Raw genomic sequence first — 26,861 nt, forward strand, 5'->3', positions numbered from 1 at the left:
AATAAGAAAGGGCCTGGCATCCAGGTGGTGGCTCTTCAATCCCAGCACTTGGGAGGCAGAGTCAAGCGGATCTCGAGTTCGAGGCTAGCCTGGGCTATAGAGTGAGTTCCAGAACAGCCAGGGCTACACAGAGAAAACTGTCTCGAAAAACCAAAAAAAGGTGGAGGTTGGGGGACAGCCTTTACACAGAGCCTTGTGGGATATTTGGAACCCTCAAGCCACGTGGGGTGTTGAAGATTGGTGGGTAACTGTATGCTAGTGATATATTCCCTAGTTCCCTCTACTGTACAAAATACTGTTCCAGGTGTGTCAGCCGGAAAGAGCTGTTCAAAGTCAGCTCTCACGGCTTAGCAGAGGCTCACGTGAAGGGAAGCACATCCATAACATAACCTGTTTCTCTGTTCCCCCCTCTTCAGGTGTTCCCAACACCAGCCCAGCAGCCAGTGGCCACACCACTAATGACCCCCAGCTACTCCTACACAACCCCGAGCCAGCCCATTACCACCCCACAGTACCACCAGCTCCAGGCCAGCACTACCCCACAGTCTACCCAGGCCCAGCCCCAGCCTTCCTCCAGCTCCCGACAGCGGCAACAGCAGCCAAAGTAAGTACATGGCTAGTGGCATAGCACAGGCAGGTTACTAGTAGGAGCAGGTAGTCTGTATAATGTTTCCCGTGGGCATTGGCTTCTGGGGAAGAATGAAAGAGTGACAGAAGGGCTGTTTCCTTTCTGTGAAGATGATCTCTCACCAGTAACTGGTGGGAAGGCTTCCTTCTCCCAAATCTCAGAAGAATCCTTGTCTCTAAGGCTCTTCCTTTCTGTTCTAGGTCCAACAGCCATGCAGCCATCGACTGGGGCAAAATGGCTGAGCAGTGGCTACAGGAGAAAGAGGCAGAACGACGGAAACAGAAACAGCGGCTGACCCCTCGACCTTCTCCCAGCCCCATGATTGAAAGCACCCCCATGTCCATTGCTGGCGATGCGACCCCACTCCTGGATGAGATGGATCGGTAGGGGCCCTGTTCATCGGACTCTGGTTACCTGAGGCTCCGAGAGGCCTGGCCACCCACAGCCTCACTCCCTGCCCCTCTTTTTTTGTCCATAAAGTGGCGTGAAATGACATTCTCTTTAGTGGTCAGCCTGGATGGGTGGCAGGATGGATGGCCTTGTGAGCTGATGTGTACAAGCAGCAGTTCTCCCACTCCAGACCTGTGCCAACCACCTCTCCTGGGAGCAGGCTTAGAGAGGAATGTAGCACAAGGGAGGAGAATGAAAGCGGAGCAGTCTGTAACCTTCCTGTCGCCATTTTGAGTTTCTGCCCTCACCTGACAGGCTGTAATGAGGCATGAAGTTCAACTGTACATGTCCCCAGCCCTTGTGGGGAGACCAATGCTATTTATTCAGTTTGAGGCAGGAGGGAGAGGGGGGAAAGTGTTTCTGGTCCTGACCTCAATACCTTGGTGGCTGTCAAAGCAGGACTGTGGGGGACATCCGGAGCAGTGCTGACCTGCCAACCCTGGCCTGCCTACCCTCATCCACCTATTGCCACCTGCTTCCCACCTATCATTTGAATAAACAGTGTTTCTACAGAGCACTTGCCAAGGCCTCTCTCCAGCTCCATGCTCTGAGGGGTTACTTCAAAGCAGTCTGGAACTCCAAAAACTTCCTCTCATAATCCACCAGAGAGGCCAGGATTCAGATTGCCTGGGCTCACCTCCCTGCCTGCTCTTAGCCCCATGACCCTGTGTTGGCTTCTTACATCTTTTGTTGGCTGTGTTGCGGTGGAATCTTTAGCCCAGGCTAGCCTTGGATTTAACAGCAGTCCTGCTTCTGCCTCCTGAATGCTGGAATTAGAGGAATGACACATACCTGCACTTAAGGGTTTTACTGGGTGTCTCTGTAACCCTCACTGTCCTGGAACTCGCTCTATAGACCAGGCTGGCCTGGAGCTCAGATCTGCCTGCCTCTACCTCCCTAGTGCTGGGATTAAAGGCATGTGCCACCACCCGGGCTTGTTTTTAATTATGTAAGTGCATGTGTGGATGTGTGCACAGAAGACCAAAAGAGGGCTTTGACCTCTTGAAACTGGAATGATAAGTGGCTATGAGCTCCTAAAGATGAGTTTAGGAACTCAGGTATTTTGCAAGAGCAGTAGGTGCTCTTAACTGCTGGGCCATCTGTCCAGCAGCGTCTTTTATCTTTTGGCTGCCCTGACTGAAAAGGAGATAGTAACACAGGCAAGACAATATGAAATCTTGAGCCAGATCTGGACCAGGGCTTAGCAACCTTCAGCCACTACACTCCATGTTGTTCTCATCTTCCCACACAGTGGAGAAAAGTAAATCTGGGAGCCACTTTCCCAGCTGAGTCTTGGTTTCTGACAACCTATAAGCAAGTCAGTTCCTGGCCCACAATGGGTCCCCTTCACCTCCTCACCCTCAGACACACAGGCCATGGGAAAGCGCTGTTTCCCAACCCTTTCCCTTCCTGGCTCAGTATCAGCCAGCCCACTGGCTTCGGTTCCTTCCACAGCCTTTTTTATTCTGCATGTCTAATCTACCTGTCCTTCACACAGGCTTCATCTCACAGTGATTCAATGTGGGAGAGTAAGCCTGTCCTCCTTTGTCTCTGCTTGGGTTGCTACTGCTGCCTGCATTTGAGCTTGTACCTACTTTTCTTCATTCTTTGTATTGGTGGGAAAGGCCTGGCCTTCTACTGGACCTCCTCTTTATATTCTCCAGCATAACAGGTCTGCTGCAAGGGTGGAGAAAGACTGAGACTACACCCCCTGGGAAGACCATGTCCTCCATGGTGCCACAGCCCTTCCCTTGGGGCCACTTAGAATGGAGAGGCAGGCAAGTGAGTGGCAGGTTCAGTTTAGTGAAGGTAGCGCTGCATAGTGCTGCCCACCGCAGACTGGATTTGACAGCGCTGACCTCCCACCTCCCGCCCCTCCCCAGATGGGTTCTTCTACCGGGTCCTTAGTGGTGTTCTCTTCCCACCTAACTTCCCATAGACATAGACTTCCCCCTTGAACGCAGGTGTGCCCTTTGAGAGTCCCTGCAGGCCCAGAGCCACCTCCCTCCATGAAGAGGCCCTGCTAGAGAGAGAGACAGTAGCAGTAGCGGTCAGTTACAGGCTTGATTTATTTAACTCTGGTTGCCCAGGCCTCAACTGAGATTGGGGTTGAACGCTGGGGGAGATTTTCTCTTGGTTATTTTCCGTGTTTGTAAGGTCTTTGTCCCACTCTTTTTGGCAGTGCTCTTCTCTCTCTTCCTGGGCGATGATGATGCCTCTACAATCTCTTCACTGGAGGGCCCCTCTTTAACCCGATCATAACTGTCCTCGCTCCCCAGCTCTTCCCTGCTTTCAGGGCTGGATTCTGATGTCCTGGCTAGATCTCTTGGGCTCAGTGATGTGCTCAGGTCTGGAGGGGAAGACTCTGACTTCACTGGGCATTTCTTCTTAATTAACTTGCCCTTCTTGGTTTTTTTCTTCACCTCTACCTTCTCAACCACCATCTCATCCTCCTTGTCCTTCTCTTTCTCTTTTTCTTTTTCTTTCTCTTTCTCTTTTTCCTTTTCTTTCTCCTTCTCCTTTTTCTTTATCTTCTGGATGACCTTGCTCTCATGACACTTTGTGGGGCTCTCAGAACGCCAGATGGTGATGGGCGCTGCTGAGTCGGGGGCCCCAGAGACTGACCCGGTGTCTTGGTTAGGAGGTGTGGCAACAGGCCGGATGTCCGGGTTGGTAGGTACAGGACACAGCTGAGTTGGGGTAGGAAGCAGGGTCTCTTCCTCTTCATAATCCTCATCCTCATTTAGGTCATTTGCTCTACAGTCGGGGTGGATGGGATGGTGGATTACTGCCACAGAGATGGGCTTGTAGCTTTCGCACCTGGGAAGAAGGGATGGAAGAAATGAATGGAGCTGAAGCAGGGCACCCTGGAGTTCATCCCCATTTGCCAGCTGACACTCACCAGCTGTACCAGATCCGCTCCACACACTCCTCCTCTGGGATGAATTCAAAGCAAGGGGCATGGATGATGTTGAAGCAGTTTGAGCCCTCATCTCTGGAGCAGGTCGGGCCTACATCTCGGGAGCTGCCATTTTTTGTCTTCTCTGAGCAGTCCTTCAGCCTGCCACACACCAGACTCTCAGCTTGGCTCCCATACCTCCATGACTCCCCAGGGGCCCAGAGGGACAGCCAGCTGCTTCTGGGCCTGGCCCAGGCTGCCGAGAGATCTCCCCATTCCTTGTTCTTGGAGCAGAGCAGGGATTAAAAGCTGGGGCTAGGCCGGCAGCACCAGGCCAGAGATGAAGAGGGAAACCTGAAGGGAATGGGTCCCCATGAAGGGGGCCCTCACCTAAATTCACAGTCGCAGGGGCTGATGGTGTGTATGTGCCGGTTGTGATGGCCACAGTCCGAGAAGGGGTGGATGATGTGCCCCGCACACTGCTGGTGTTTCCAGCAACATCTGTCACCTGAGGAAAGAGGGGTCGGGGTCATTTGGAGGCAGCGGAGCCTCGGGCTGAAAGCTTCACCAGATTCCTATCACCGACTGTCATCAGAGGTGATGGCAGGCCAGTGAGTAGTCACTTCATAGCCCTGCCCTGCCCTGGCCCCTTTCCCACTACATGATGCTGTCTTGGACTCTTAGAGAAAAATAACGCCACATGTGAGGTGTAGATCTTCTCAAGCTATTCTCCTAATACTTGTCACTTCTGCTTTCCTGTGGGATCCTCTGCCCCGAGCCCTCCACCGACTACTGCTCTCGTCAGCTGCTGGTAGGAAATGGCCATGGCCCACCTGTCTGGCAGACAAACCCACAACTGTGGCCGCAGTTCTGGCACCTGCACAGGCCCAGGAGGCCTCACTGCATAACCTCTGCTGTATTCCAGCTGAATGGCATGGAGTGGGGGAGGTGTTGGCGACCTGAGTCTGGGGTGTGGTTGGGCCACTGCTGCATACTCCTTACCTGTACTGGCTCTGTGTCCACTTCCTTTTTCCTCCAAGCCCCTTTCTGCCTCCTGAAACCCTTCTTCACTTTCTTCACTCTGTGCTTCCCCGCCCCGCCCCCTTGGACCTGGGGCTGGTATTTGGTTTTTCAAGACAGGGTTTCTCTGTAGCCTTCACTGTCCTGGACTCTATAGACCAGGCTGCCCTCTAACTCAGATCCACCTGCCTCTGCCTCCCTGAGTGCTGGGATTACAGGCATGTGCCGCTGTGCCCAGCCCTCTCTCTACTTTTCCTGCTCTTTATTAATCAGTCTAGTCTTGGACTAGATGGCATAGCAGGTGAAGATGAAAGGAGAGAACTGACCACTGCAAGTTGTCCACAGACCTCCACATATATGCCACGATTCAACACTCACACAAGTAAGTCTTTTTAAACATCACATTCTCTCCTCTCAGAGCCGCAGAATGCTGGACTACCTGCCCCTGCTGTGCCCAACTACAAACTAGGCAGCACGATACTGTGCCCCTTTTCCCAGGCATGGGAAAGGCTGAAGAAGGTTCCCACTTATTACTGAGCTATGTGGATTCCTCATGGGGCGCTGGGTGCTTCACCTCTGACACTGCCTAGGGCTCCAGGCAACCTGATTCCTCTCAATCCCATCTAAAGGGCCTGCCTCCTGCCCCCAGTCTCAGAGGGACCATACAGAAGGTTCCTGGGTATAAGGGGCAGCTCTGCTGTGGAGGAAGTGATGCATTTCACATCCAGGCAGTGGCTGCTGTGCTTGACTACCCCCAAGAGGCCACGAGGATGCCTTTATCCAGCTCCTGGAAGTGGTAGGACTGGGCAGGACAGCAGGCAGCAGGATTTAAGCCAGGAAAGTGTATGGAAGCCCAAATGTCCATTAAAGTGCATAGGAGAGAAGACAGTGGTGTGACTGAGACTCTCCTGCATTCCTCCCCTTTTCCCAGTAAGACACATTCCCACAATACCCCTCACCCACTTTCTCTGTGTCCTTTCTCCCCAGGGGAAGGAAGGGAGATGTGTGCAGCAAGACCTTGGACTTTCACCCCGGCTCCTCCTCCCACCTCCCACACTGTTAAATTGAGGCAAAGGGTATAACAGAGGCGTATGCGCTAAACCAGGAGTCACTCAAGCCTGAGGCTTGGCTCTGTCATAATAGAGTAACCCTGGACAATTTCATTTTCTGAGCCTCCCTATCCACAAAATGGGACAGTGATAGTTATTATGCAGGGGGACTCAGGTCATGTTTCCAAGATCGCTGGGTACCGTAAAACATTCTACAAAGGAAAGGAGTGATCGAGACCTCAAGGAAGGGGCAGATGGGTTCTCTCCACCTTGTGGGCCAAACTCAGGTTGCTAGGCACTGAGCCATTTCACTGGACCCTGAGGCATCTGGGTAATCCCATCAGGATCCCTTCCCTCCATCAAGGTGTTAGCTTTCTCAAATATGGGGTAATGTAGACCCCTGGGGGCCATAAGTACCTTGGACCCACCTTCACAGGAGAAGGAAGACATATCACCATCACCGCTGGACTCCATACCAGCCATACGTCCTCTCTTCCAGCTGGGCAACCTGCTTATATCTGAGAGAGTACAAAATGGCAGCAGTGACAGCAGCCACCTCCCATGTCATTCATTCACCAAACATTTCCTAAGAAACTCAGGGGCTTGGGCCCAGCTATATCCTGGAAACGGGAATTTAAAAAGCAAGTCACCAGTGTCCTCCAGAGGGAGGGACAAAGAAAGGCAAGAGTGTGCCTTTCACATGGCAGCAGTGTGACTAAAACGATGGAAGGGGGCAGGCGGCACCTGCCATGACTGTAGGGTTGAAGACTATGGCGCACTTAGAGGGAGCTCCGGGAAACTGGGGTAATGAGGCAGGGAGACAGTGCCAGAACTTGTCCCAGGTGTGTGGAGCCTGCTCAGAGGGTGGGTGGCCCTGGGCCAACCACCTTTTTGGAGGGGTGGAACCCATGGCCTCAGGCATGCTAAACAAGTACTCTGCCACTGAGCTATACCACAGGGTTAGCTTTGTCCTTGTAGGAATTAGAGGAGTTCCCTCCTTAGAAAAGGAAGCTTTGGGGCTTAGCAGTTAAGAGTACTGACTGCTCTTCTGAAGGTCCCCGGTTCAGTTCCTAGCACCCACCTGGCAGCTCACAACTGTCTATAACGCTAAGATCTGACACCCTCACACATGCAGGCAAAACACTAATACACATAAAATAGATTTTTAAAAAGAAAAGGAAATTTTAACTGTCATCCCAGCACCTAGAGGTAGAGTCACATGTTCAAGGTTACCCTAGGCTACATACCAGTTTGAGGACAGTCTGGGTTACATGAGAACCTTTTCTTTAAAAGCAGCATGTGTGGGAGGGTGGGATTGGAGGGGGTGGTCAGTAAGAGAGGGCTACAGCTGGGATACAAAATGAATAAACTGTAATTAATAAAAAAAATTGTCAAGGTGGCACATGCCATTCAAGGCAGATCTCTGTGACTTGGAGGACAGCCAAGGCTACACAGAGAAACTGTCTCTTGGCAGGGTGGGGATTGATGGAGCAGCAGCAGGGCTGGTTCAAGTCCCAGCAACCACATGGCGGCTATGTTCATGGGATCTGATGCTTCTGTCATGCAGATGTCATATACATAAATAAATAACTCAAAAAAAAAAAAAAAAGCTGGGTGGTGGTGGTGCCTGTGTTCAGTCCCAGCACTCGGGAGGCAGAGGCAGGTGGATCTCTGAGTTCAAGGCCAGCCTGGTCTACAGAGTTAGTTCCAGGACAACCAGGGCTACACAGAGAAACCCTGTCTCCAGGGAAAAAAAGACAAGAGAGTCTGGGGTCTTAAACAGTCAGGCTGGTCAGCTCTTCTGTTGTCTACAGCACACTGAGTACTTAAAATGCATCAAAGGAGCCAAATTTGGTACCTCCCAGCACACAGGAGGCAAAATCTCTGTGAATTCAAGGTCAGCCTGGTCTACATACCAAGTTACAAGGCAGACTGTGCTACATTATGAGACCCTGTCTCAAAAATAAATAAAATATGATTCAATGATGTTCCCTCTGCAGATAATGTCAGTCACTCCCTCTGGCTGCCTTCCCCTGCATCTCCAGCCTGGGGAAGAGGTACCCTGTGTCCTATTGCCCAAGTCTGTGTACTGAAAAGAATGTCACCTCCCTCTTTACTGTTTTTCTCCATGACAGGCTACATTTTCTTTTTTTAGCGGGGCTGGGGAGTGGTACTGGTTCAAGACAGTGTTTCTCTATGTAGCTTTGGCTGTGCTGGACTCTGGATTTGTACATCAGGCTGGCCTCCAACTCACAAGAGATCTACCTGCCTCTGCCTCCCTGAGTGCTGGGATTAAAGGTGTGTGCCACTGTGCCAGGCTTTCTTTTTCTTTTCGTTAATGTTTATTTTTATGTGCATGGTTGTTTGGCCTGTATGAATGTCTGTATACCACAGGTGTGCATTGTCTGTGGAGGCCAGAAGAAGGCATTAGAACTAGAGTTATAGAGAGCTCTGAGCTGTCATGGGGGCACTAAGGATCGAGCCCAGGTCCTCTGGAGAACCAGCTGGTACCCTTACCCGCTGAGCCATCTCTAGCCCCACTAGGAACATTTTCAGATGGAACCTCCTTCAAGACTTTCCACCACACGTTTATGCCCCTTTCCTTTCCAAGTCAAGTTTGTTCATTCACCAACCAACTCCTAGGCATTAGTAAAGGGAGCTATAGCCCTACCTCCAGTGAGCTCAGACTCACCTCTTTCCAGCGGTCTGGTCCTTTATCAGAATTACTTTGGGCAAGGCTGCAGGCAAATTTCTCAGTAGCCAGCCACAGCCACAGCCTTTCCTCTTAACTGTCAGCCAGTTACTCACTTGCAAACTGCTCCTTGGACTTCCATGAAAGCCTTTATTTTTGTTTTAAGACAGGGTCTTGGATGTACCCCTGGCTGTCCTAGAACTCACTATGTAGACCAGGCTGGCCTTGTCTACATAGAGATCTGCCTGTCTCTGCCTACCAAGTGTTGGGGTTGAAGGCATGCACCATGCCAGGCTTGCTCTCTTCAGTCTTTTTATGTTATATATTCTAGATACATGCATTGCCAGCCAAGTTTTCTTCTCCCACTCTTAGGCTGTCTCTTGATTTTGTTTGCCACACAGAAGCTTTTTACTTCCATGAGATCCAATTTGTCCATGGTTGTTCTCATTTACAGATGGACTTTTGTCCCCTTCAGAAAATCCTTACCTACACCTTACTCTTAACTCTGCTCCCTTATTCAAGCACATCCAAAATATCTTATGTTAAGGTCTTTTATGAAGGTCTTTGATCCATTTGGAAATGGTTTTTTGCAGGGTGAGAGGTCAAGACGGAGCTTCATTCTTCTACATGTGGCTATCCAGGGATTCCAGTGCCTTTTCAGAGAGGCTGTCTCGGAGAGGCTGCCTATTCTCTGATGTGTATTTGTGTCCAAAATTAGGTGGCTGTAGCTGCATGGGTTTATAATTGGTTATTATATTCTACTCCATTTATCTATGTGTATGTTTCTGAATGAGTCCTATACTGTTTTGTTACTATGGCTTTGAAATGTAACTTGGAAAACAAACATGGTGATACCTCTAGCAAATTTTGCTCAGGATTGCTTTAGCTGTTAAGGTTTTTTTGTAGAGAAATTTTAATTTAGAACATGGCTGCTCTGGTAAGAAATCACATCCAAAGACCTTCTAGGTCTGTGAGATCTGGCTGGAATACAAACACACCTTTAATCCAGGAGACAGAGGCAAGCAGATCTGAGTTCAAGGCCAGCCTGATATAGAGCAAGTTCCAGGTAAAGAAAAGCTTAGAGGAGGAGTACATGCCTTTAACCCAAAACAATGAAAGTAAAGTTAAGTTGTAGAAGGAAGCACCTATGTTTGAAAGTGAGGTGTAGTTGAGCAGCAGAAAAGATGACAAATCAGAGAAAGATTTGATGGAATAGGATACACCCAACTCTCACAAGAAGAGAGAAAAGGGAAGCTACAATGGAGAGAGCAGACAGTTTTTACTGGGACAGTAATAGAGACAGGTTGCAGGAGGAGAACTCAGGTGAAGACTAAATGAGCCAGAGAATGAGGAGGAGCCAGGAGATTAGAGCAGATTGCTTGAGTTGGTTTGAGGCCAAACAGAGCAATTCAGAGGCCAAGAGAAAAGCCAGATTGAATAAATTAGCTGGAAGAGAAGTTTGAGCCAGAACAGCTGAGCTGAACCAGCCAGCCATAAAGAGCTCAGAAAGAACAAGAAAGGGTAAGCTTATTCAGCAATAAGTCCAGAGGCTGAAAACATTCTAGGCCTCAGATTGCACAGAGGCTGGGGGCTTTTAGGACCAGGCCTGGGTCAGCAGACAGGGCAGTAAGCCTCAGAGACAACTGAAGCCGTCGATTAAAAGTTCATTTTACAGTTTTTTTGTTCTTCCATGTGAATTTTTTTTCTATTTCTATGACGAGTAGCACTGAAATTTTAATTTGGATTACATTGAATTTGTAACTGCTTTTGATAAGGTGGTCATTTTCATAGTATTAATTCTTCCAATCCATGAGTCTTATGTTTGTGGGGTGCGTGTGTGACGGCAGAGGACACCCTGCAGGAGTCTGCTCTCTCCTCCCACCATGTTGGTACTGGGGATCAAACTCCATCAGGCATGGTGGCAAGTATCTTTAAGTGCTACTACTAATTTTTGTATACTAATTTTGTAACCAGCCACTTCCTTCATTGAAAGTATCAGCTCTGCTACAAGTGTTCTGGTGGGATCCTTCTTGTCTCTAACGATACATATTTATGTCCCTTTTATTTCCTTCTTTTGTTTTATTGCTCTAGCTAAGACTTCAAGTGATGGCTCAGAGATTAAGAACACTGGTTGCTCCTCAAGAAGGCCCTGGTTCAATTTCCAGCATCCACAAGGCAGCTTACAACTGTCTATAATCCCAGTTCCAGAAGCTCTCGAACCTTCACACAAACACACATACAAGCAACATATCAATGTACATAAAAATAAATAAATCTTTAAAAAAAAAAAAAAAAGTGGAGCCCGGTGGTGGTGGTGCACACTCTTAATCCCAGAACGCAGGAGGCAGGCAGATCTCCAGGAGTTCAAGGCCAGCCTGATCTTACATAGTTAGTTCCAGGGATATGTAGAGGGATAAATCACATCCTTTTTGTCTTATTCTTGGTCTTAGTGAAATGCTTTGAATTATTTCTCTGTCAGCATAATGACGGCTATAGATTGTTATGTAGATTGTCACTCCTTTCAGCTTGGAGTAGTTTTGTCTGTCTTTTTATGACAAATTCCACTTGTATGGCCCACCCCACCTGGCCCTGGCCTTTTTGTCTCTAATATTGCCCTTCTCGTCTACTTTACCTCTTAAATTGGTGGTCCCCTGCTCAAAAAACCTCCACAAGCTTTGGAAAATACATGCATTTCCGCAGTCTCAACATTTCATCAATGAAATGACAAAAATCTGGTTACGTGTGGTGTTACACAGCTGTGATTCCAGCACTGGGGAGGTTGAGCCAAGACGATCAAGAAGCTGGTGGTCAACCTGGGCTGCACAGGACAGTCAAGGCCAGCCTTGACTACGTGGTGAAACCCCACCTCAAAGCAAACAGCAACAACCAAAACACAGGACAAAACAAAAGACAGTCTCATCCTGAGTCTAGCCTCTGCTGCTTTGCTGATGCTTTACAATGCTGGGACTGGACCACACCCGTGCTGGATACGCTGTCTGAACCACATGCTCAACTGCAGATTCACTTCCTGAGTATGTACAGCCAATAACATCCTCTGAACATTTCCCAATGTCTCTCTGTCTCTCTCGAGACAGAGTTTCTCTGGGTAGCCTTGGCTGTCTTGGACTTGCTTTGTAGACCAGGCTAGCCTCGAACTCACAGTAAGGCCTGCCTCTGACTCCCACATGCTGGGATTACAAGTGTGGGCCTGGCCCCTGTCTTTGGTTTTTCTTTCTTTTTCTAAAGATTTATTTATATATTATGTGTACAATGTTCTGTCACCATGTACATATGCAGGCCAGAAGAGGGCACCAGATTATAGATGGTTGGGAGCCACCATATGGTTCTGGGAATTGAACTCAAGACATCTGGAAGAGCAGCCAGTGCTCTTAACCTCTGAGTCAGCTCTCCAGCCCGTCTTTAGTTTTTCAGCATAGGGTTTCTCTGTGTAGTCCTGACTGGCCTCAAACTCAGAGATCTGCCTGCTTCTGCCTCCCGAGTGTTGGGACCAGCATCTGGCTTCTCCAGAGTATCTTAAATTTAAGTCAAGTCTATGCACACCTGCTGTCCTCCTGCTGTCTGTGCGTGCTTTGTAGCCAGTCCTTTCCAGAAAGCAGCAGACATTCCAGCTGGAAATCAGGGGTCACCCTCTCCCACATCATGCCATTTCTTGCCATTTCTACCCCGGCACCTTCCTATGTGTTGGGTTAGATCCTAGTTATCTTTTTTTGTTTGTTTGTTTTGTCGCTTTTGAGTTAAGAGGCTCACTGCATAGCCTTGCTGGCCTGACTTGTCTTTGGCCCCGAGTGCTGGAGTTAAGGGTTTGTGCTGTGATGCCAAGCTAAACCTCCATTCTCTCAGACCTAGCATGCAGCTATATCTTCCTGCCTGACCTCCCTGCCGCTGGTTCTACCTTTCTTCGGTCCTTACCATACATTCAAGTTGAGTTTTGTGGAATTCCAACTGGTCTTCTACCCTTCTTTCCCTCCTGCCTGCCATGTGCTGGCATTATAGGCATGTGCCACCAGGCCTGGCTTATATCCTTCCTTCAGAATGAAGTGTGGACTTTATGCTGTTGTTACTATTATTATTATTTAGTGTTTTGAGGCAGGGTTCCTCTGTTTCCCTTGGCTGTCCTGGACTCACTTTGTAGACCAAGTTGGCCTTGAACTCACAGAGATCCGCCTGCCTCTGCCTTCAGAGTGCCAGGACTAAAGGCCTGCTCTGCAGCCTCCAGGCTTACAGCCCACACTTAGCTGGGTGTGGTGGGATCACAGGGGGGTTCTTCTCGTGGACAGTTCTTCTCGCCCCTCCTCTCGCCACTCCTTCTCTTCTGCTGCTCTCCCCCAAGCAGTACCTGCTCAACACAGTGGGAGATTGCTGTTGTTCTCAGAACACACATCTGTAATCTCAAAACTTGGTAGGCAGAGGTAGGAGGACTAGCCTGGGCTACACATAGCAAGACCCTAGACAAACACCAGTACTGTCCTAGTGGAATTGTATGCTTTATGTGCCTGCTGACCTGATGCCATAGTTCCAGAAGCTATGACATTACTGTATTTACTCTGTAGTTCCTTAAGAATAATACCTGGGGCTGGAGAGATGGCTTAGTGGTTAAGAACTCTGTCTGCTCTTCCAGAGGTCCTGAGTTCAATTCCCAGCAACTACATGGTGGCTCACAACCATCTATACCCTCTTCTGGCATGCAGATGTACACGCACATAGAGCATTCAAAATAAATAAAATATTAAAAAAAAAAAGAATACCTGTATTTCATTGCCTCTGGATGCACAGAACCATGAAAATTGCTCAGTCATTGTTGGTTGGCTGTATACATCCAATGTCCTATTGGAATACATAAATCCCAGGTTCTGTGTTTTATTTGTTTATATACTTATTTTTGTGACCATTTCACATAGCCACAGGCTGCCCTGGAATTCTTCATGTAGCCCAGGATGGCCTTCAACTTACGGTCATTAGCCTGCCAAGTACTGGAATGACTGACTTGAGCCACCCTGCTCTGTGTTGTTTATTTTGACTGGGGCTGTTTTTTTTTTATTTTTATTAATTACAGTTTATTTACTTTGTATCCCAGCTGTAGTCCTCTTCCCCATCACCTCCTAATCCTTCCCTCCCTCCCTCTTCTTCTCCTTTGCTCTTGACTGGAGCTGTTTTAGAGGAAGTGTCTGGGAGTCCGATCCAGGGCTCATGCTGTAACTCCAGCCCTCAGTCCTCCTGAGAGCTTTTATGGGGGAGATAATCTCCCAGGATGTACACTTTCACAATGTAGACCCTACAGTGTGCTTTTAATGTATGACTTTGATTCTAAATTGTATATCAAGGACTGGGCATGGTGGTGCACGCCTTTAGTCCCAGCACTCAGGGAGGCAGAGGTCTCTGTCTTTCCCAGGACAGCTAGGGCTACACACAGAAATCCTGTCTCAAAAGAAAGAAAAAAAAATTCTGTATCAAGGGACCCAGACCCAGAGAGATGGAGTAACCTGCTCAGAATGAAAGTTGTTTTGTTTGTTTTGTTTGTTTTTTTGAGACATGGTCTTACTATGTAGACCTGGCAGGCCCAGAACTCAATAGTAGACCAGGCTACCCTGGACCTCACAGAGATCCGCCTGTCTCTGCTGCTTGAGTACTAGGGTTAAATATGTGGGCCACAGCAGCTGGCTGGCTCCCAGAATGAAAGGCAATAGCAGACGCAGAACTAAAAGCCTGTGTGCTTTGCTGGCTAAGGAGTTCCATAGAAGCTAAGGGTCACCCCATGTCATAAGCTCCAAAACCAAGTCTTGAAACGAGATTCTGCTCCCTATTCAGTTGTAATGCCCCAAAACACTTGCTTTTAATCCCCAACATGGCTAAATTCCTCCCTTCTGATTTTCCTTAATCCTGATCCACGACCTCCCCTATTCAGCTTGAATCCTAAAGGGTTGGAAGCTGTTCATTTTCCACTAATACCCCTGATAGATATTGACAGCATCAGCTGTTTAGGAGGGAAAGCAGAAAGGATCAAAGAGGGCTGGGATTTAGAAAGGCAGTCTGCCCCTTTGTCCACAAAGACAGAGGAGAGCAGCCAGAGAGAGGTCCAGAGCTCCCGCAGCAGAATGAGGACGGGTAAGTGCTTGAAAGGAAGGGAACAGCCTGTCGTCTCTTCTTTGGAACAGGTAGCAGTGTGCTCATTTGTAGAGGGTCCTTCTTGTCCTGCGAAGCCCCTCCCCTCCTTTGAAGCCCAGAGGATGGGCACCTGAGCAGCAAAAAGGAGGTGTAAGGAGGGGAGAAGCGGGGAAACAAAGAGGACGGTGCAAGAGAGGGGCAGTGAGTCCTTTCCTGGGAAATGTCTCCCTTCTTGGAGATGATTATGATGTCATTTGTGGAATCCTTAGACTTTCCCACCCTCAAGGTCAACGGAACTGATCGCCCATCCCCTGCCCAATGGATGAGCAATGGGCCAGGGGTTCTAGCCGTGCCTAGCTGGTGTTTCTGGGGCAGCCGCCTAGGCCAGCGGCTGCAAGCCTAAAACTCAAAAGTTGCGCCTGGGCAGCGACTGCAGGCCAAGGCAGGCAATCTTCCAGAGCCCCGTCCAAGCCACGCCCCCTCCTACTGCCCCGCCCCTTTACCGTTGCTCTGGTTCTCTTCCCAAATGTCAGTTTTGCAGCCAGTCTTTTCCTCAGTCCATCTTTTAATCGTTAGTGTCGTTCTGACCCACATCGCTGTCAGCCGAGTTCTTCCACAGGACTCTACCTCGCAGAGTTCAACGTTGCACCTCAGCTTGGTGGAGTCCTCGGCCCAGCTGTAAGCGCCAGTCCAGCCCCTAGCTCCGCCTCATGCTTGCCCCACCCCCCGCCCGCCAACCCCCTTCCTGCCTTCCAGCCCTGGCCTAAGTGAAGAACATCCGGGATCTTCAGCTCCTTCCAGGTCCCTTCGTCACATCCTCAACGCCGGTACCTGCTTTTGCCTTTACCTTACAGACCTAGCGCTCAGTCCCACATCTAGCTCCTCACTGATCCCTGCTTCTAGAAACGCCCCAGACCGAAGCTCCGCCCCCAGCAGGTACCAGCCGGGTCCCTTCGTCTCAAGAGCCGGCCCCACGGACAGCACCGCCTTGAGAGGTCCGCCCCTGACTGTTCCTTGAGCATGAACGTGGCATCGCGGGTATCCTGGCCTCGGATCTCCCTGATGACATGATGGCTTTCCTCCACTATGTATGGTACACCCTTCCAACCCGGAACCCCGGACCGCTAGACCCGGGGCTCCACCCTTCGGATTTCCTCCCAATCTCATAGGCCACTGGTCCTAGGCCTCACACTGCTCATTTTTCCTGTCCAGAAAGTAAGGTGGCCTATATTCGTTCCAGTACAAACCCTTCGCATCCTCAAACATAGCACCCACACTTCACTTTTATATCACACACAGTAACGCCAAAAGTCTCCACAGAGACCTAATAGAAAAAGTTCGGGTTCATCTGCCCCTCCATGCAGCTCGCACCCAGGCTCCTGGGACACCCCAGTACTGAAACTGAACCCAGCTCTGTACAGGAGGAACCCGGAGCTATGGAAACAGAGATAGAAAATACTTCTAGGTATGTGTGCCTCAAAGGCAGAGGATCGGGCAAGGCGTGATGGTGCTTGCCTTTAGTCCAAGCACTCTCGGGAGGATCTCTGAGTTCGAGGCCAGCCTGGTCTTCATTACAAGCTCCAAGACAGCAAGGGGTATGTAAAATAAAAGGAAAAGAAAGAGGAGGGAAAAAAGCAGGCAGAAAGGCAGCTGTGATGGCACATGCCTTTAATTGGGAGGCAGGGGCAGCCAGTCTCTTGAGTTCCTGGGGCTGACCATGAAAGCCTGTCTCAAAAAAGAATCAACACAAACCCCTCCTGCTAGGAGTGGATTACTTTCTTAGGAGTTGCTGGCCAGGGAAGCCTCTAGAACAGAAAGCAATGTCACCATTGCTGTCAGTGACATTCCAAAGCTGAGTGGCAAGACCCTGCAGTTAATGATGATAAGTGTATTGGTTATAGGACTTGGAAAAAGAAGTCTAGGACTGAGCCAAAAGTGTCTGTATCAGTGGCCTAGCTCCTGCAGTACCAGGAAGTGCAGGGAAGGTTTCTGGGGAGAATCATGGCCCAGTGACCTGTTCAGCTGTAGAATCTGTATGCTTCATGACAGAGAGGCCAGGCAAGTTGTGTCAGCTAGTGCAGTAGTGACACAAGCGGTTTTGAATAAAACAAATTTTCTGATCGTACTTAAACAGGGCCTCTCCCCCAAAAGGAAAATTCACATTTAATATGTGCCTTAGACAAAAACCTGTGGCCAGAGCAGTCAAAGGCCCTGGAGGAAAGACAACAGCTATTAGTTTGGAAAGCAAATATGATACCAGCTAAGCTGTTTCCCAGCATCCCACTTAGGACCATAGGACACTTTCTGCCTTTTCCTCACTTGTATTTTATGCCAGAAGAAATACTGCCGAGACTAATACTGCCATCATCTCTGCTCTGAAAAAAACAGGGATAAATAAAAAGACATGAGTATCCCACTAGAGTTAGCCAACCATGGTCAAATTTCCATATACCCTCCTTCAAGAACCAGGGACCACTGTGAAAGGGGGGAGGGGCAGGAAGGCTTTAAGAGCTTGAGCAGGGGAGGAGTGTTAGGGAGCAATTTCCTCTGACATAAAACCTTCCATCTTAAGCCAGCATGGTGGCACACGCCTTTAATCCCAGTACTCAGGAAATAGAGGCAGGCAGATCTCTGAGTTCCAGGCTAACCTGGTCTATAGAGCAAGTTCCAGGGCAGCCAGGGCTACACAGAGAAACCCTGTCTGGAAAAACCAAAAACCAAACCAAACTGAAAACCTTCCATCCTAGAGGGAAGCCCCTTAAAAGACACAGGATGGTTTACAGGGAGATAAAACACTCCATCCTTCAGGAAATCTCCTTAAGCTCATAAAATAAACAACTCAAAAGCTTCAAGAAGTTCCTGAAACTGAACAAATACACTACGCTCCTCCTTCCCCAAGCATATCTGAACAGTCAGGACTGCTTGAGAGACATCCTCAGACAAGCTGTGGCTGGAAGAAAGCTCCTCCAACCTGTCCATCTGCAGGCTGGGCAGCAAGCTCCAGGTTCCCAGCTTCCATGAGCTGTCACTCATACTGGGGTGGTTTTTGGTGATGCAGCTGTATTTGAGTCATTACTCAGATACATAGTGATTTAGAGGTCAGGCTGGCCTACAAGAGACCCTGCCTCAGGGAGGGAGAGGGAGACAGAGAGAAAAGGAAAAAAAAAAAAAAAAAAAAAAAAAACAAGGTAAGGAATAAAAAGAGTAGTTACTCAAATTTTAACCCAAAGAGGATGGAGAGGATATAGTTAGTCTTCCAAAACCTGCTCTCTGAGATGTGTGAGCCCTGTCTTAGGCACCAGAAATGGACAGAATTAACACAGGGGCTCCAGTCCCCAAATCGCTATATGCCCCTCCTCATTCTGCATCTTTCATCCCCAGCGAAGGACTCCAGTCTTCACTGAAAATGCTAACAGATTTTAATGCGTAAGGCACAGTATAAGGCTGGAACCATTAAGTACCCTCATACATAAAGGGCCCAGAAGGCTGAGCAGAAGCAGCAGGAACACTGCCCCCCACCGGGCACCCCGGAGGGCCCCAGAGCAGCAGAGGGTCGGCCAGTCTTTGGCATGGTGCTTGTGGGCAGGAAGTGACTAGCACGGTTCCAGTTACCCTCTAGGGGCACCGACATCAAGGGTACTCTTTGGTCTAGAAGAAGCCAGTGCAAATGTCCAGGGGTTGCGTTCTGGAGCAATTGGGGTGGCACAGTACCCCAGGAATGGGAAGTCTCTGGAAAATCCTCACTCTTCAGGGACAACATGTGGCCTTTTTCTTGCTGGCAGTTAGGTAGAGGTTTTTGTCATCACTGTTGATGCCTGAAAAAGGGTGGGAAATAGATGAGTCGGGGATCAAGGGAACATTCACCATCCTTGCTCTCCGCCACCAACCAGGTTGGGCACTTACGAACAACATCCCCAATGCGCCGAGCCCCCGATTTCTCCAGCTCAGCCAGGACATTGGCCTCAAAGGTCAATGCTGCCACACGGAAGAAGAATTCCCGGACATTCTCACCTGACACGGGGAACAGAAATGGGTGCTGGGGGGAGGGGGGTGGGCTGTATACCTATAGCACTGGACCCCGCTACAGATGGAGGAGAGAGGAGGGGTGGGCAAGCATGCACAGCAGAAGGCTGGAGCCCCGCCACTCACCAGTGAGTGAGGACACGGCCCAGTACTCAGCCTTAATCTCTTGGGCCACCTTGAGGGCGTCCTTCTCCATTAGGGAATACTGAGCTGGAGTCTGTAAGAAAAATCGGAGTCAGACTGGGTGTGGGCCCCCTCACCAAGCTGGGGTGTTCCCCAATGACAAACTCACACTCAGGTCCTTCTTGGAACCCACAAGGAAGAGAAGCACGCTGGAAGGGTCATTCTCCTTGAGTGCATCGGCGAGCCACTGCCTGCCACAGACGGTGGGCAGCAGTGAGGACTGAGTGAGCCATTACCAGCTCTGGTTTTTGTCTACCCCCCCCTCCACCTCCATTACTCCCGAAGATTGATCCCAGTTTCTTATGCATAGCTGGCAAGGCTCCACCTCTGAGCTCCAGAGACAGCCCTCAGCTCCACTCTCTCCTGATGGATCACCTTTCTGAACCCTCCCTAGACCTTCCCATTGTGTGCCGGCATCCTCACATACTTGGTATGTTCCAGGGACGCCACATCGTTCAGGTTGAAGACGATGATGATGGCTGAAAGAGTGAAACAGCAGTGGGCTGACAGAAAGCCAGACGCTCCTGGCGCGGCTTCCCCACCCACCAGCTCCACTTAGAAGCCGGGCATGCTCTTAGACCGTCCAGCAGGGCTGAGTCCCTAACCTTGAGCTCCTCGGTAGTAGGTGGAAGCGATGCATTTGAACCTCTCCTGCCCAGCAGTGTCCCAGCTGGAAGAAAGGAGAGGAGAACCCAGATAACAGGGTGTGCAGAATGGGGTGACAGGGCTAGCCGGCAGGTGTGGAAGAGGCACTCACAGTTGGAGACTGAAGGGGACACCCAAAACTTCAAACCGTTCCATTTCAAAATCCACCCCGATGGTGGCCTTGTAATTCTTATCGAAGGTGTCCTTGCAGAACCTGAGGAGGCACACGGTCGCCTGAAGCACGAACGACCTTGTCAAGGCCGATCCTTGCCCAGCCAAGCTCCAGCACCCTGTTACCTATTAATGAGACAGGTCTTCCCCACAGACAGGTCCCCCACAACGATGACCTTGGAGATCTTAAATCTGTTGGACAGAGGAGATGAACAGAGGGAGTGCTCACCACCTTTTCACCCTAGGGGGTTCTAATGCTCTTACCAGGTCCTAGTCGCACCTAAGCAGAAAGGCACATTACCATCGACAGCAGACCTCCCTGGAGCCTGCAAGGCTCTGCACGGATGTGCCAGCGAGCAGGGTTCAACATAAGGGGCTTTCAGACTGACTGCTCTCTCCTCCTCTGGGGTGTGTGTTGGGGGTAGGGAGGGGGGGAGGTCGCATAGTGTTGGGGGCGGCTTTGCACGCCTTAAACAAATTTCTGTCTGTCTGTCTGTCTCTGAGCTGCACCCCCCTCCAGCCTAGAGGCTCTATGGATGGTGTATGTCCTCCCCATGTTGGATGCTTTCTTCACAACAACCTCCTTGGGGGGAAAAGGGGAGCGCGTTAAGAGCTGAGGCATAACTGTGGACCTCACAGGGGTAAAAAGTTTTTGAGTTTTTTTTTTTTTTTGGTTAGGGTGTCCCTAACTTACCCCACGGTGCCTGTCCGGTGCTCCTGGCAGGCGCAAGTGACGCGGGGGTGGAAGTCTTTGCGCACGTGCAAAGCGGCCTCCTTCCTCAGGCACTGAGAGGGACATTTTGAGAATGGAGCTTTTGTCCCGCGGCCCAGCAGCCCGGGGTGGGGGGTGGGGTGGGAAGCGGACCACCCAGGAGCAGCGAGCGGGTGTCGCTGGGTGACAGGGCTGGGCCCAATCCAGCTGCTCCGGTGCCACCTTCTCCCCGCCCACATTCAGCTACAGCCAGAGGCTGGACGTGTCCCTGGTGCCTACCTGGGGCAACTCCGCCAGGACGCGGTCCCTCCGCACGGGTGCCAAGATGTTCATCTTGTCTGCGACCTTGCGGGGCTCCCCGGGAAGGCGCGGAGGCCTGATCCGCCCCGGCGGCCTGGGCCCGCGGGGACCCGACGATTATTCGCGGCCGCGGGGTACCGACAATCACCCGGGGCCACGGGGAGCCCGCGGGAGCCCTCGGCCTCGGAGACGCTACGACCACCGTGGGCCAAGGAGACGAGACGATCACCTCGGGTCTGGGAGAGCCCACGATCTCCCGAGCCCGGGGCGTCCCGAACACCACTCGGGGGCGGGGAGCTCCCCCGGCCGCTAGCTGGGGGCGGGGAGTCGCGTCCCGGGGCGCCCGGGCCCGCGCGGACCCCACAATGACACGGGGTCGGATTGCTCCTACGATAACCCGGGGCCGCGGAGACCCGACGACAGCTCGGGGCTGGGATGGTCCTACCATACCAGGGCGGCCTGGGGGCCCGGGGCCGCCCCGCCACACGGGGTCAGTGCGCGGGGGCGGCACCGCAGACGGCCGCGAGCGCCGGGGGGAGGGGGCGAGGCCCTGGACGCGCTGCAAGGCCTGCCGTCCCACTCCGCTCCCACTCGGCGAGCGCGGTAACACGATCCCCGGAAATTCCTGGAGAAGGGCCGCCCCCTGCCCCGCACCCCCCAGCTCCCGGCTTGCCGCCGCCCGCGCTCATCCCCTCCTTTCCTCTCCTCCCTGCGCGCTGCCGGGGCTCCGGCTCGCCGGCCAGACGCCCTACTCTACCCCAGGACCGCCTCCACCCAGGCTGGAGCCTTTCCAGACTGGGATCCCCAAAGTCTCTCTCCCTCTCATCTCCCTGTCGCGGCTGCCTCGTCCCCGGGACCCCTTACCCAACGGATCTGGTGATGGGGAACCAGTGACTGTAGCGCAGCATCTGGCAAGACCCAGTGACTCGGAGGGGAAGAGGGGGAGAGAAGGGGACCGAGGAGAGGCGGCGCTTCCCGCCACGACTCCAGGCCTGGCACATGACTCACAGAGTCTGCCCCTGCTCGCCCTTCTGCCCCGGGAGGTGGAAGGGCATGCCTAAAGGCGGCGTCCACCGAGGACCAGACACCCTGGCTCGTTGTCTCCTCCGTCGAGCCTCCTTCCGTAGAGGATAAAGACGTGTCTCCTCCGTCGAGCCTCCTTCCGTAGAGGATAAAGACGTGTTAAGTAGCCTGAGACTGGGTCTTTTGACGTGGTCACCACTCGGCGACTCCCCGTGTGCACATCTCTGGAGCTAAGTCTGAAGATACAAAAGAAGTGGAACACAGCACACAGTATTAGGAGGGGAAGATTTCGTTCCCGGTGGGGGACGTGTTCACAGGAAAAAAGCAGGCTGTCCTAGGAAAACCATATGCTGTTTCAGCTGCGGCTAGAACTTCTCAAGGAGTATTCCTGAAGTCTAGCACGGCGACGCGCACCTGCGAGTCCTGCACTCGTGAGGAGGCTGAAGCCGAAAGCAAAAACAAAAAACAGGGCTGTGCACACTTGGAGGCAGAGGCAGGCAGATCACTGTGAGCTTGAGGCCAGCCTGGGCTACAAAGCGAGTCCAGGACAGCCAAGGCTACGCAGAGAAACTTTGTCTTTCAAAAAGAAAGAAAGAAAAAGTAAGAAAGAAAAGAAAAATGTTGGGGCTGGGCAGTGGTGGCACACATCTTTAATCCCAGCACTCGGGAGGCAGAGGCAGGGGAATCTCTATAAGTTTGAGGCCATCTAGGAGAGTGAGTTCCAGGACAATCCATGTTACACAAGAAATGCTGTTTCAAAAAGAGAGAAAAAAAATCAATCCCAGGCTGGAGAGATGGCTCAGAGATTAAGAGCACTGGCTGCTCTTCTAGAGGTCCTGAGTTCAATTGCTAGCACCCACATGGTGGCTCACAACCATCTGTGATGAGATGTGGTGCCCCCTTCTGGTCTGCTGGCACACATGCAGGCAGAACACTGTATACTTTATAATAAATAATCTCAAAACAAAACAACTGCCCCACCTAAAAAATAACAATAAAAACTTGAGATAGAGACACAGACCTGGGGCAAGCCAAAGTGGACCTGGCCTTAGGTTTTCCCAGCATCCCTCAGACCCAATCTGAACTTTCCAGCTCAGGAGCTGGCTTCCTGTCTCCCCAATTGCACAGGGAGATGCCCCCCCAACCTGCCTTTATGTACTTTAATTTGGCTTGAATTGGCTCATTTCATCGGTGGAGAATACCTATCAAAAAATTCCAGTAAAAATTAACTCTGTGTCTGTGTGTGTGTTTTGTAGCTCTTCTGGAAGTCTCTCCCATCTCACACTTGATTTTTTTTTTTCTGTCACTAAATCACTATGGTAATGAAATATTCATCCCTGGAACCTCAATTTTCTACAGATGTTGTATTAAGAAGTTAGAGACATCCTGTTCTAGGATTGCAAAGCTTTGCTTCATAGCTACTAGCCAGTCAAACCCTGTTCTTTCTATGTTTGTTTATTTGTTTGTGACGACCTTGCTATGTAGTGCTGGCCAGGTTGGAAATTACTGTGTAGAACAGGCTGACCTTGACTTTCCATCTTCCTCGAGAGTGCTGGGATTAAAGGCTTGCACCACCGCACCAATCTTAAAGATGTTTATGTTCAGGTGTGTGAGTGTGAGCAGAGTTGTATGGCTGCTGGAAATTCAACTCAGGTTTTCGGAAAGAACCACATGATCTTAAATGCTGAGTGTCTCTCTACTCCCTCAAACTGTATTCTTTCCTGTACTGATACTGGTTTCTGATACTGCAAACCTCTTCCCTGAGGCTGGAAATAGCTCAAGTGAAGTGGATACTCTGGGAGGCAGAGGCAAGCCGATCTCTGTGAGTTCGAGGCCAGCCTAGTCTATAAGATGAGTTCAGGACAGGTAAGGAACAGACTCAACCAGCAGATAGTGCTTGTTTCTTTTCTTTTCTCTTCTCTTCTTTTTTTCTTCTCCTTTCCCCTTCCCCCCTCCTCTCTTTCCTGCCTTCCCTCCCCTCTCCTCCTTATCTCTTTGCAAGCAAGACAGGTTTTTTTTGTGTAACAGAGCCCTAGCTGTCCCGGACTCGCTTTGTAGACCAAGCTGGCCTGGAACGCTAGTGGATCTCTCTAGATCCACTTCCTTGTGCTTCACGTGTGCTGGGATTAAAGGCGTGCGCCACCACGCCCAGTTTAAACAAGTATCTTTTAAAAACTACAACTCCCCAGAAGCCTTAGGGCCTTTCGAAGGCACGGTGGCGCCTGCTCAATATCACTCGCTAGGAAATTAAATGAAACTGCAATTCCCAGGAGGCGTTATACCACTGCTTATCCAATCAGCGCTATGTATATACTATCGCGAGATTTCGATGAGACTTCATCCTATAAGCTCATGGGAACGAGGATAGTCAACCCTTTTCGCCAAGATGGCGCCGAAAGCCAAGAAGGAAGGTTTGTCGTGGAATGGGGCTGTGTTGGGTTTGGTGTGGAATACCCGCAGAGCGAACTCAGGGGGAAGACTGCTCTTGGGCTAAGCCATGGTCTGTTTTCTGTGGAGCTACTGTCGCGATTAGGCCCACACTGCATTGTATGACGGCCGCGTGGGCCAAGCCACATGGGTTGGTTCCAGTGAAGGGGTTCGGAGTGGCAACCCAGCCGGCATCACCCTTTACCGATAGCCAAGTTGGCTTTGGGAAGATCCGCGGGTGGCGCGCCGTGTCTCCACACCTCTAAGGGATTAAGAGTACAGTTACCCTTTTTTCCAGGTTAAATGGGGTTATACGCAGCAACTTAATGTTACACCGAGTTAATTATCTTCGCCTGCAATATCGTGCATATGATGGAAAAAAATTAAGACTCCTGAGACCTATGATGTCTTCAAAGGAACCACTGATGCGCTTGTTGACAGGGCAAGCAGAAGGGATCAATTTATGAATGCTGCACTGTAGTTACATTTCCTTCTCTCTCAGCTCCTGCCCCTCCCAAAGCCGAGGCCAAAGCGAAGGCCTTGAAAGCTAAGAAGGCAGTGCTGAAAGGCGTCCACAGCCACAAAAAGAAGAAGATCCGCACGTCACCCACCTTCCGGCGGCCCAAGACCCTGCGGCTCCGGAGACAGCCCAAATACCCTCGAAAGAGTGCACCCAGGAGAAACAAGTAAGGAACTAGAGTTCGTAATTTGCTACCCATCCAAAAGCTGGTCTTCTAAAACACATAATTGTCCAATGCGCCGCCCCAGTGGAAATGTGAGAACTTTGTTTAAAATTGTATATATAACTTTAATCAATGTTTGAAAGTTGATTTCAAAGAGACGCTTCTTGGTTCCCAGTGTCCATGGCACGTGAGAGTGTTGTTGATTGATTGGCGTTGGTTAAGTTATGCCCTACTAATGGTGTAGGAAAACTTTCATTAGCTCTGCACAAGTGTTTCCTGAAAACGACATAAGGGGTCTTTGGGGGAAAGTAGTTGCCAATCATCTCATTTTCTTACTTGGACTGAGAATCTTGAGTCATTGCCTGGCTTCAAAACAGGATAGTTGTTGGATAAGTAAAGCTTGGCTTTTCAGGATTTTAAGGAAAGGCTGTTTCCTGACTGCTTAATCCGAAAGAGTTGCTTTTGGCTCTGGGGCTAGTTCATTCAGGAAAACTCTTGAAGCCCTGGGTTCAGTCTCCAGCACTGAGTGAATCCTTTGTAGGGGTTATTATGTAATGCTAGGAGGTTGAGGCAAGAGGGTCCAGTGTCCTTTTTATCCCAGCCTGACCAGAAGGGAGTGTGTATGAAATTGGTAGCTCTTGGATTTGAGGCTAGCCTGGAGTATAGTCAACCTTTAGCAACTAAGCACAGCACCTTGTTTGGATCTGGCTCCAGTGGATGAAGAATGTGTGTGGACTAACCCTGTTTCTTTAAAGCGTCAGAGAGCTTTGATTTTTAAAAATGTACTAGTTTTGGTTCTGAATGGAGAGTTAGGCCTGCTGGGGTTCAGGTGCATGTGATGACACTGTTTAGCGACCAAAGTCTGATAGAGATGATTGCTATCTATCGTCTGATGCACCTATTCCTTCCTCGCCTTTCCTGTCTTGAATACTGGTCCAGGGCAGTTTACTCCAGCTTTCCTCCCATACCCCGCTAGGCTGGACCACTATGCCATCATCAAATTTCCCCTGACCACTGAGTCAGCCATGAAGAAGATAGAGGACAACAACACACTCGTGTTCATTGTGGATGTCAAGGCCAACAAGCACCAGATCAAACAAGCTGTGAAGAAACTCTATGACATTGATGTGGCCAAAGTCAATACCCTGATAAGGTGAGTGGGACCAGGCTGCAACAAAAGCTTATGCTTACTTAAATGTCCCATGGCTTCTTGGTGACTGTGCAAATGATGGAAAACTCACTATTTGGAAAAGAATGACACCAACAAAGGAACCACTGATGCAGCAGAGGTCTTGGGGTGCATGGGAGGGATTGGAGCTGCAAGCATCCAACGCTGAGGCTCCCTTCTCCACTCAGGCCTGATGGAGAGAAGAAGGCATACGTTCGGTTGGCTCCTGATTACGATGCTCTGGATGTTGCCAACAAGGTAAGGATCCTGTCCAGTCAGTACTTTGTGCTCGAGTGTGTCTACACAATCTGCATCAAGATCTGACCATCTCCATCAAGGACCAGCCTCCCCATTCCTGTCATCCCAGCTCACTTCACCTTAAACAGTGACTTAGCTGCCTTTTTTTTTTTTTTCCAGATTGGGATCATCTAAACTGAGTCCAGCTGGTTAACTCTAAATATATATACATTTTTTTTCCACCATAAAAAAAGCTGTTTGTGTTTTTTTTTTGTGGCTTTCTGGTTGGGCTGGGGACAAGGCCATAATGTATATATACATACATTAAGGTTAGGGCTTAATGTGGGTGGGTGCTGGGATGGAACCCAGAGTACAGTGCTTTCTGAGCTCTGAGCAGAAAAAACTTCTTTGGAACACACCGTGATGAT

General features: G+C 50.3%; 4 protein-coding genes and 3 non-coding genes across 8 annotated transcripts in view; 5 read left to right on the forward strand and 2 right to left on the reverse strand.

The window, feature by feature from the left end:
- Supt6h (SPT6 homolog, histone chaperone and transcription elongation factor) overlaps positions 1-13,480 on the forward strand; it is a 55,321-nt gene extending 41,841 nt beyond the window's left edge. Inside the window, exons 36-38 of one of the 2 annotated variants that reach the window (XM_060387209.1) lie at positions 417-604; positions 829-1,011; positions 10,830-13,480. In XM_060387209.1, the coding sequence (XP_060243192.1) occupies positions 417-604; positions 829-1,011; positions 10,830-10,833 (375 nt within the window). In that variant the 3' untranslated portion in view covers positions 10,834-13,480. Of the gene's footprint in view, positions 1-416; positions 605-828; positions 2,007-10,829 lie in introns of those variants that run through there. The other variant, XM_021630561.2, reaches the window with a different exon arrangement.
- On the reverse strand, positions 3,132-15,930 carry Proca1 (protein interacting with cyclin A1). Its single transcript, XM_021630556.2, has 5 exons — positions 15,365-15,930; positions 6,475-6,564; positions 4,368-4,485; positions 3,981-4,139; positions 3,132-3,898 (listed from the first exon to the last, which is right to left on the reverse strand). The coding sequence occupies exons 1-5, from the start codon at positions 15,453-15,455 to the stop codon at positions 3,172-3,174; spliced, it is 1,185 nt and encodes a 394-aa protein (XP_021486231.1). The 5' UTR covers positions 15,456-15,930; the 3' UTR covers positions 3,132-3,171.
- Positions 15,931-18,262: 2,332 nt separating this feature from the next.
- Rab34 (RAB34, member RAS oncogene family) lies at positions 18,263-21,893 on the reverse strand. The gene is made up of 11 exons (XM_021630732.2): positions 21,760-21,893; positions 20,875-21,087; positions 20,578-20,669; positions 20,010-20,075; positions 19,825-19,926; positions 19,673-19,737; positions 19,495-19,546; positions 19,177-19,258; positions 19,011-19,101; positions 18,765-18,872; positions 18,263-18,676 (listed from the first exon to the last, which is right to left on the reverse strand). The coding sequence occupies exons 2-11, from the start codon at positions 20,926-20,928 to the stop codon at positions 18,609-18,611; spliced, it is 780 nt and encodes a 259-aa protein (XP_021486407.1). The 5' UTR covers positions 20,929-21,087; positions 21,760-21,893; the 3' UTR covers positions 18,263-18,608.
- Positions 21,894-24,202: 2,309 nt separating this feature from the next.
- Positions 24,203-26,706, forward strand: Rpl23a (ribosomal protein L23a). The gene is made up of 5 exons (XM_021630608.2): positions 24,203-24,329; positions 24,848-25,031; positions 26,005-26,181; positions 26,385-26,454; positions 26,614-26,706. Exons 1-5 carry the CDS (start codon positions 24,305-24,307, stop codon positions 26,626-26,628), a joined length of 471 nt encoding a protein of 156 aa, XP_021486283.1. The 5' UTR covers positions 24,203-24,304; the 3' UTR covers positions 26,629-26,706.
- LOC132655534 (small nucleolar RNA SNORD42) lies at positions 24,709-24,776 on the forward strand. Its single transcript, XR_009593330.1, has one exon. It is a non-coding gene; the product is annotated as a small nucleolar RNA SNORD42 (small nucleolar RNA).
- Positions 25,857-25,927, forward strand: LOC132655637 (small nucleolar RNA Z17). Its single transcript, XR_009593426.1, has one exon. It is a non-coding gene; the product is annotated as a small nucleolar RNA Z17 (small nucleolar RNA).
- Positions 26,248-26,312, forward strand: LOC132655535 (small nucleolar RNA SNORD42). The gene has a single exon (XR_009593331.1). It is a non-coding gene; the product is annotated as a small nucleolar RNA SNORD42 (small nucleolar RNA).
- Positions 26,707-26,861: the final 155 nt, after the last annotated feature.

Source organism: Meriones unguiculatus, chromosome 7 (genome assembly GCF_030254825.1).
Source record: "Meriones unguiculatus strain TT.TT164.6M chromosome 7, Bangor_MerUng_6.1, whole genome shotgun sequence".
NCBI lineage: Eukaryota > Metazoa > Chordata > Mammalia > Rodentia > Muridae > Meriones > Meriones unguiculatus.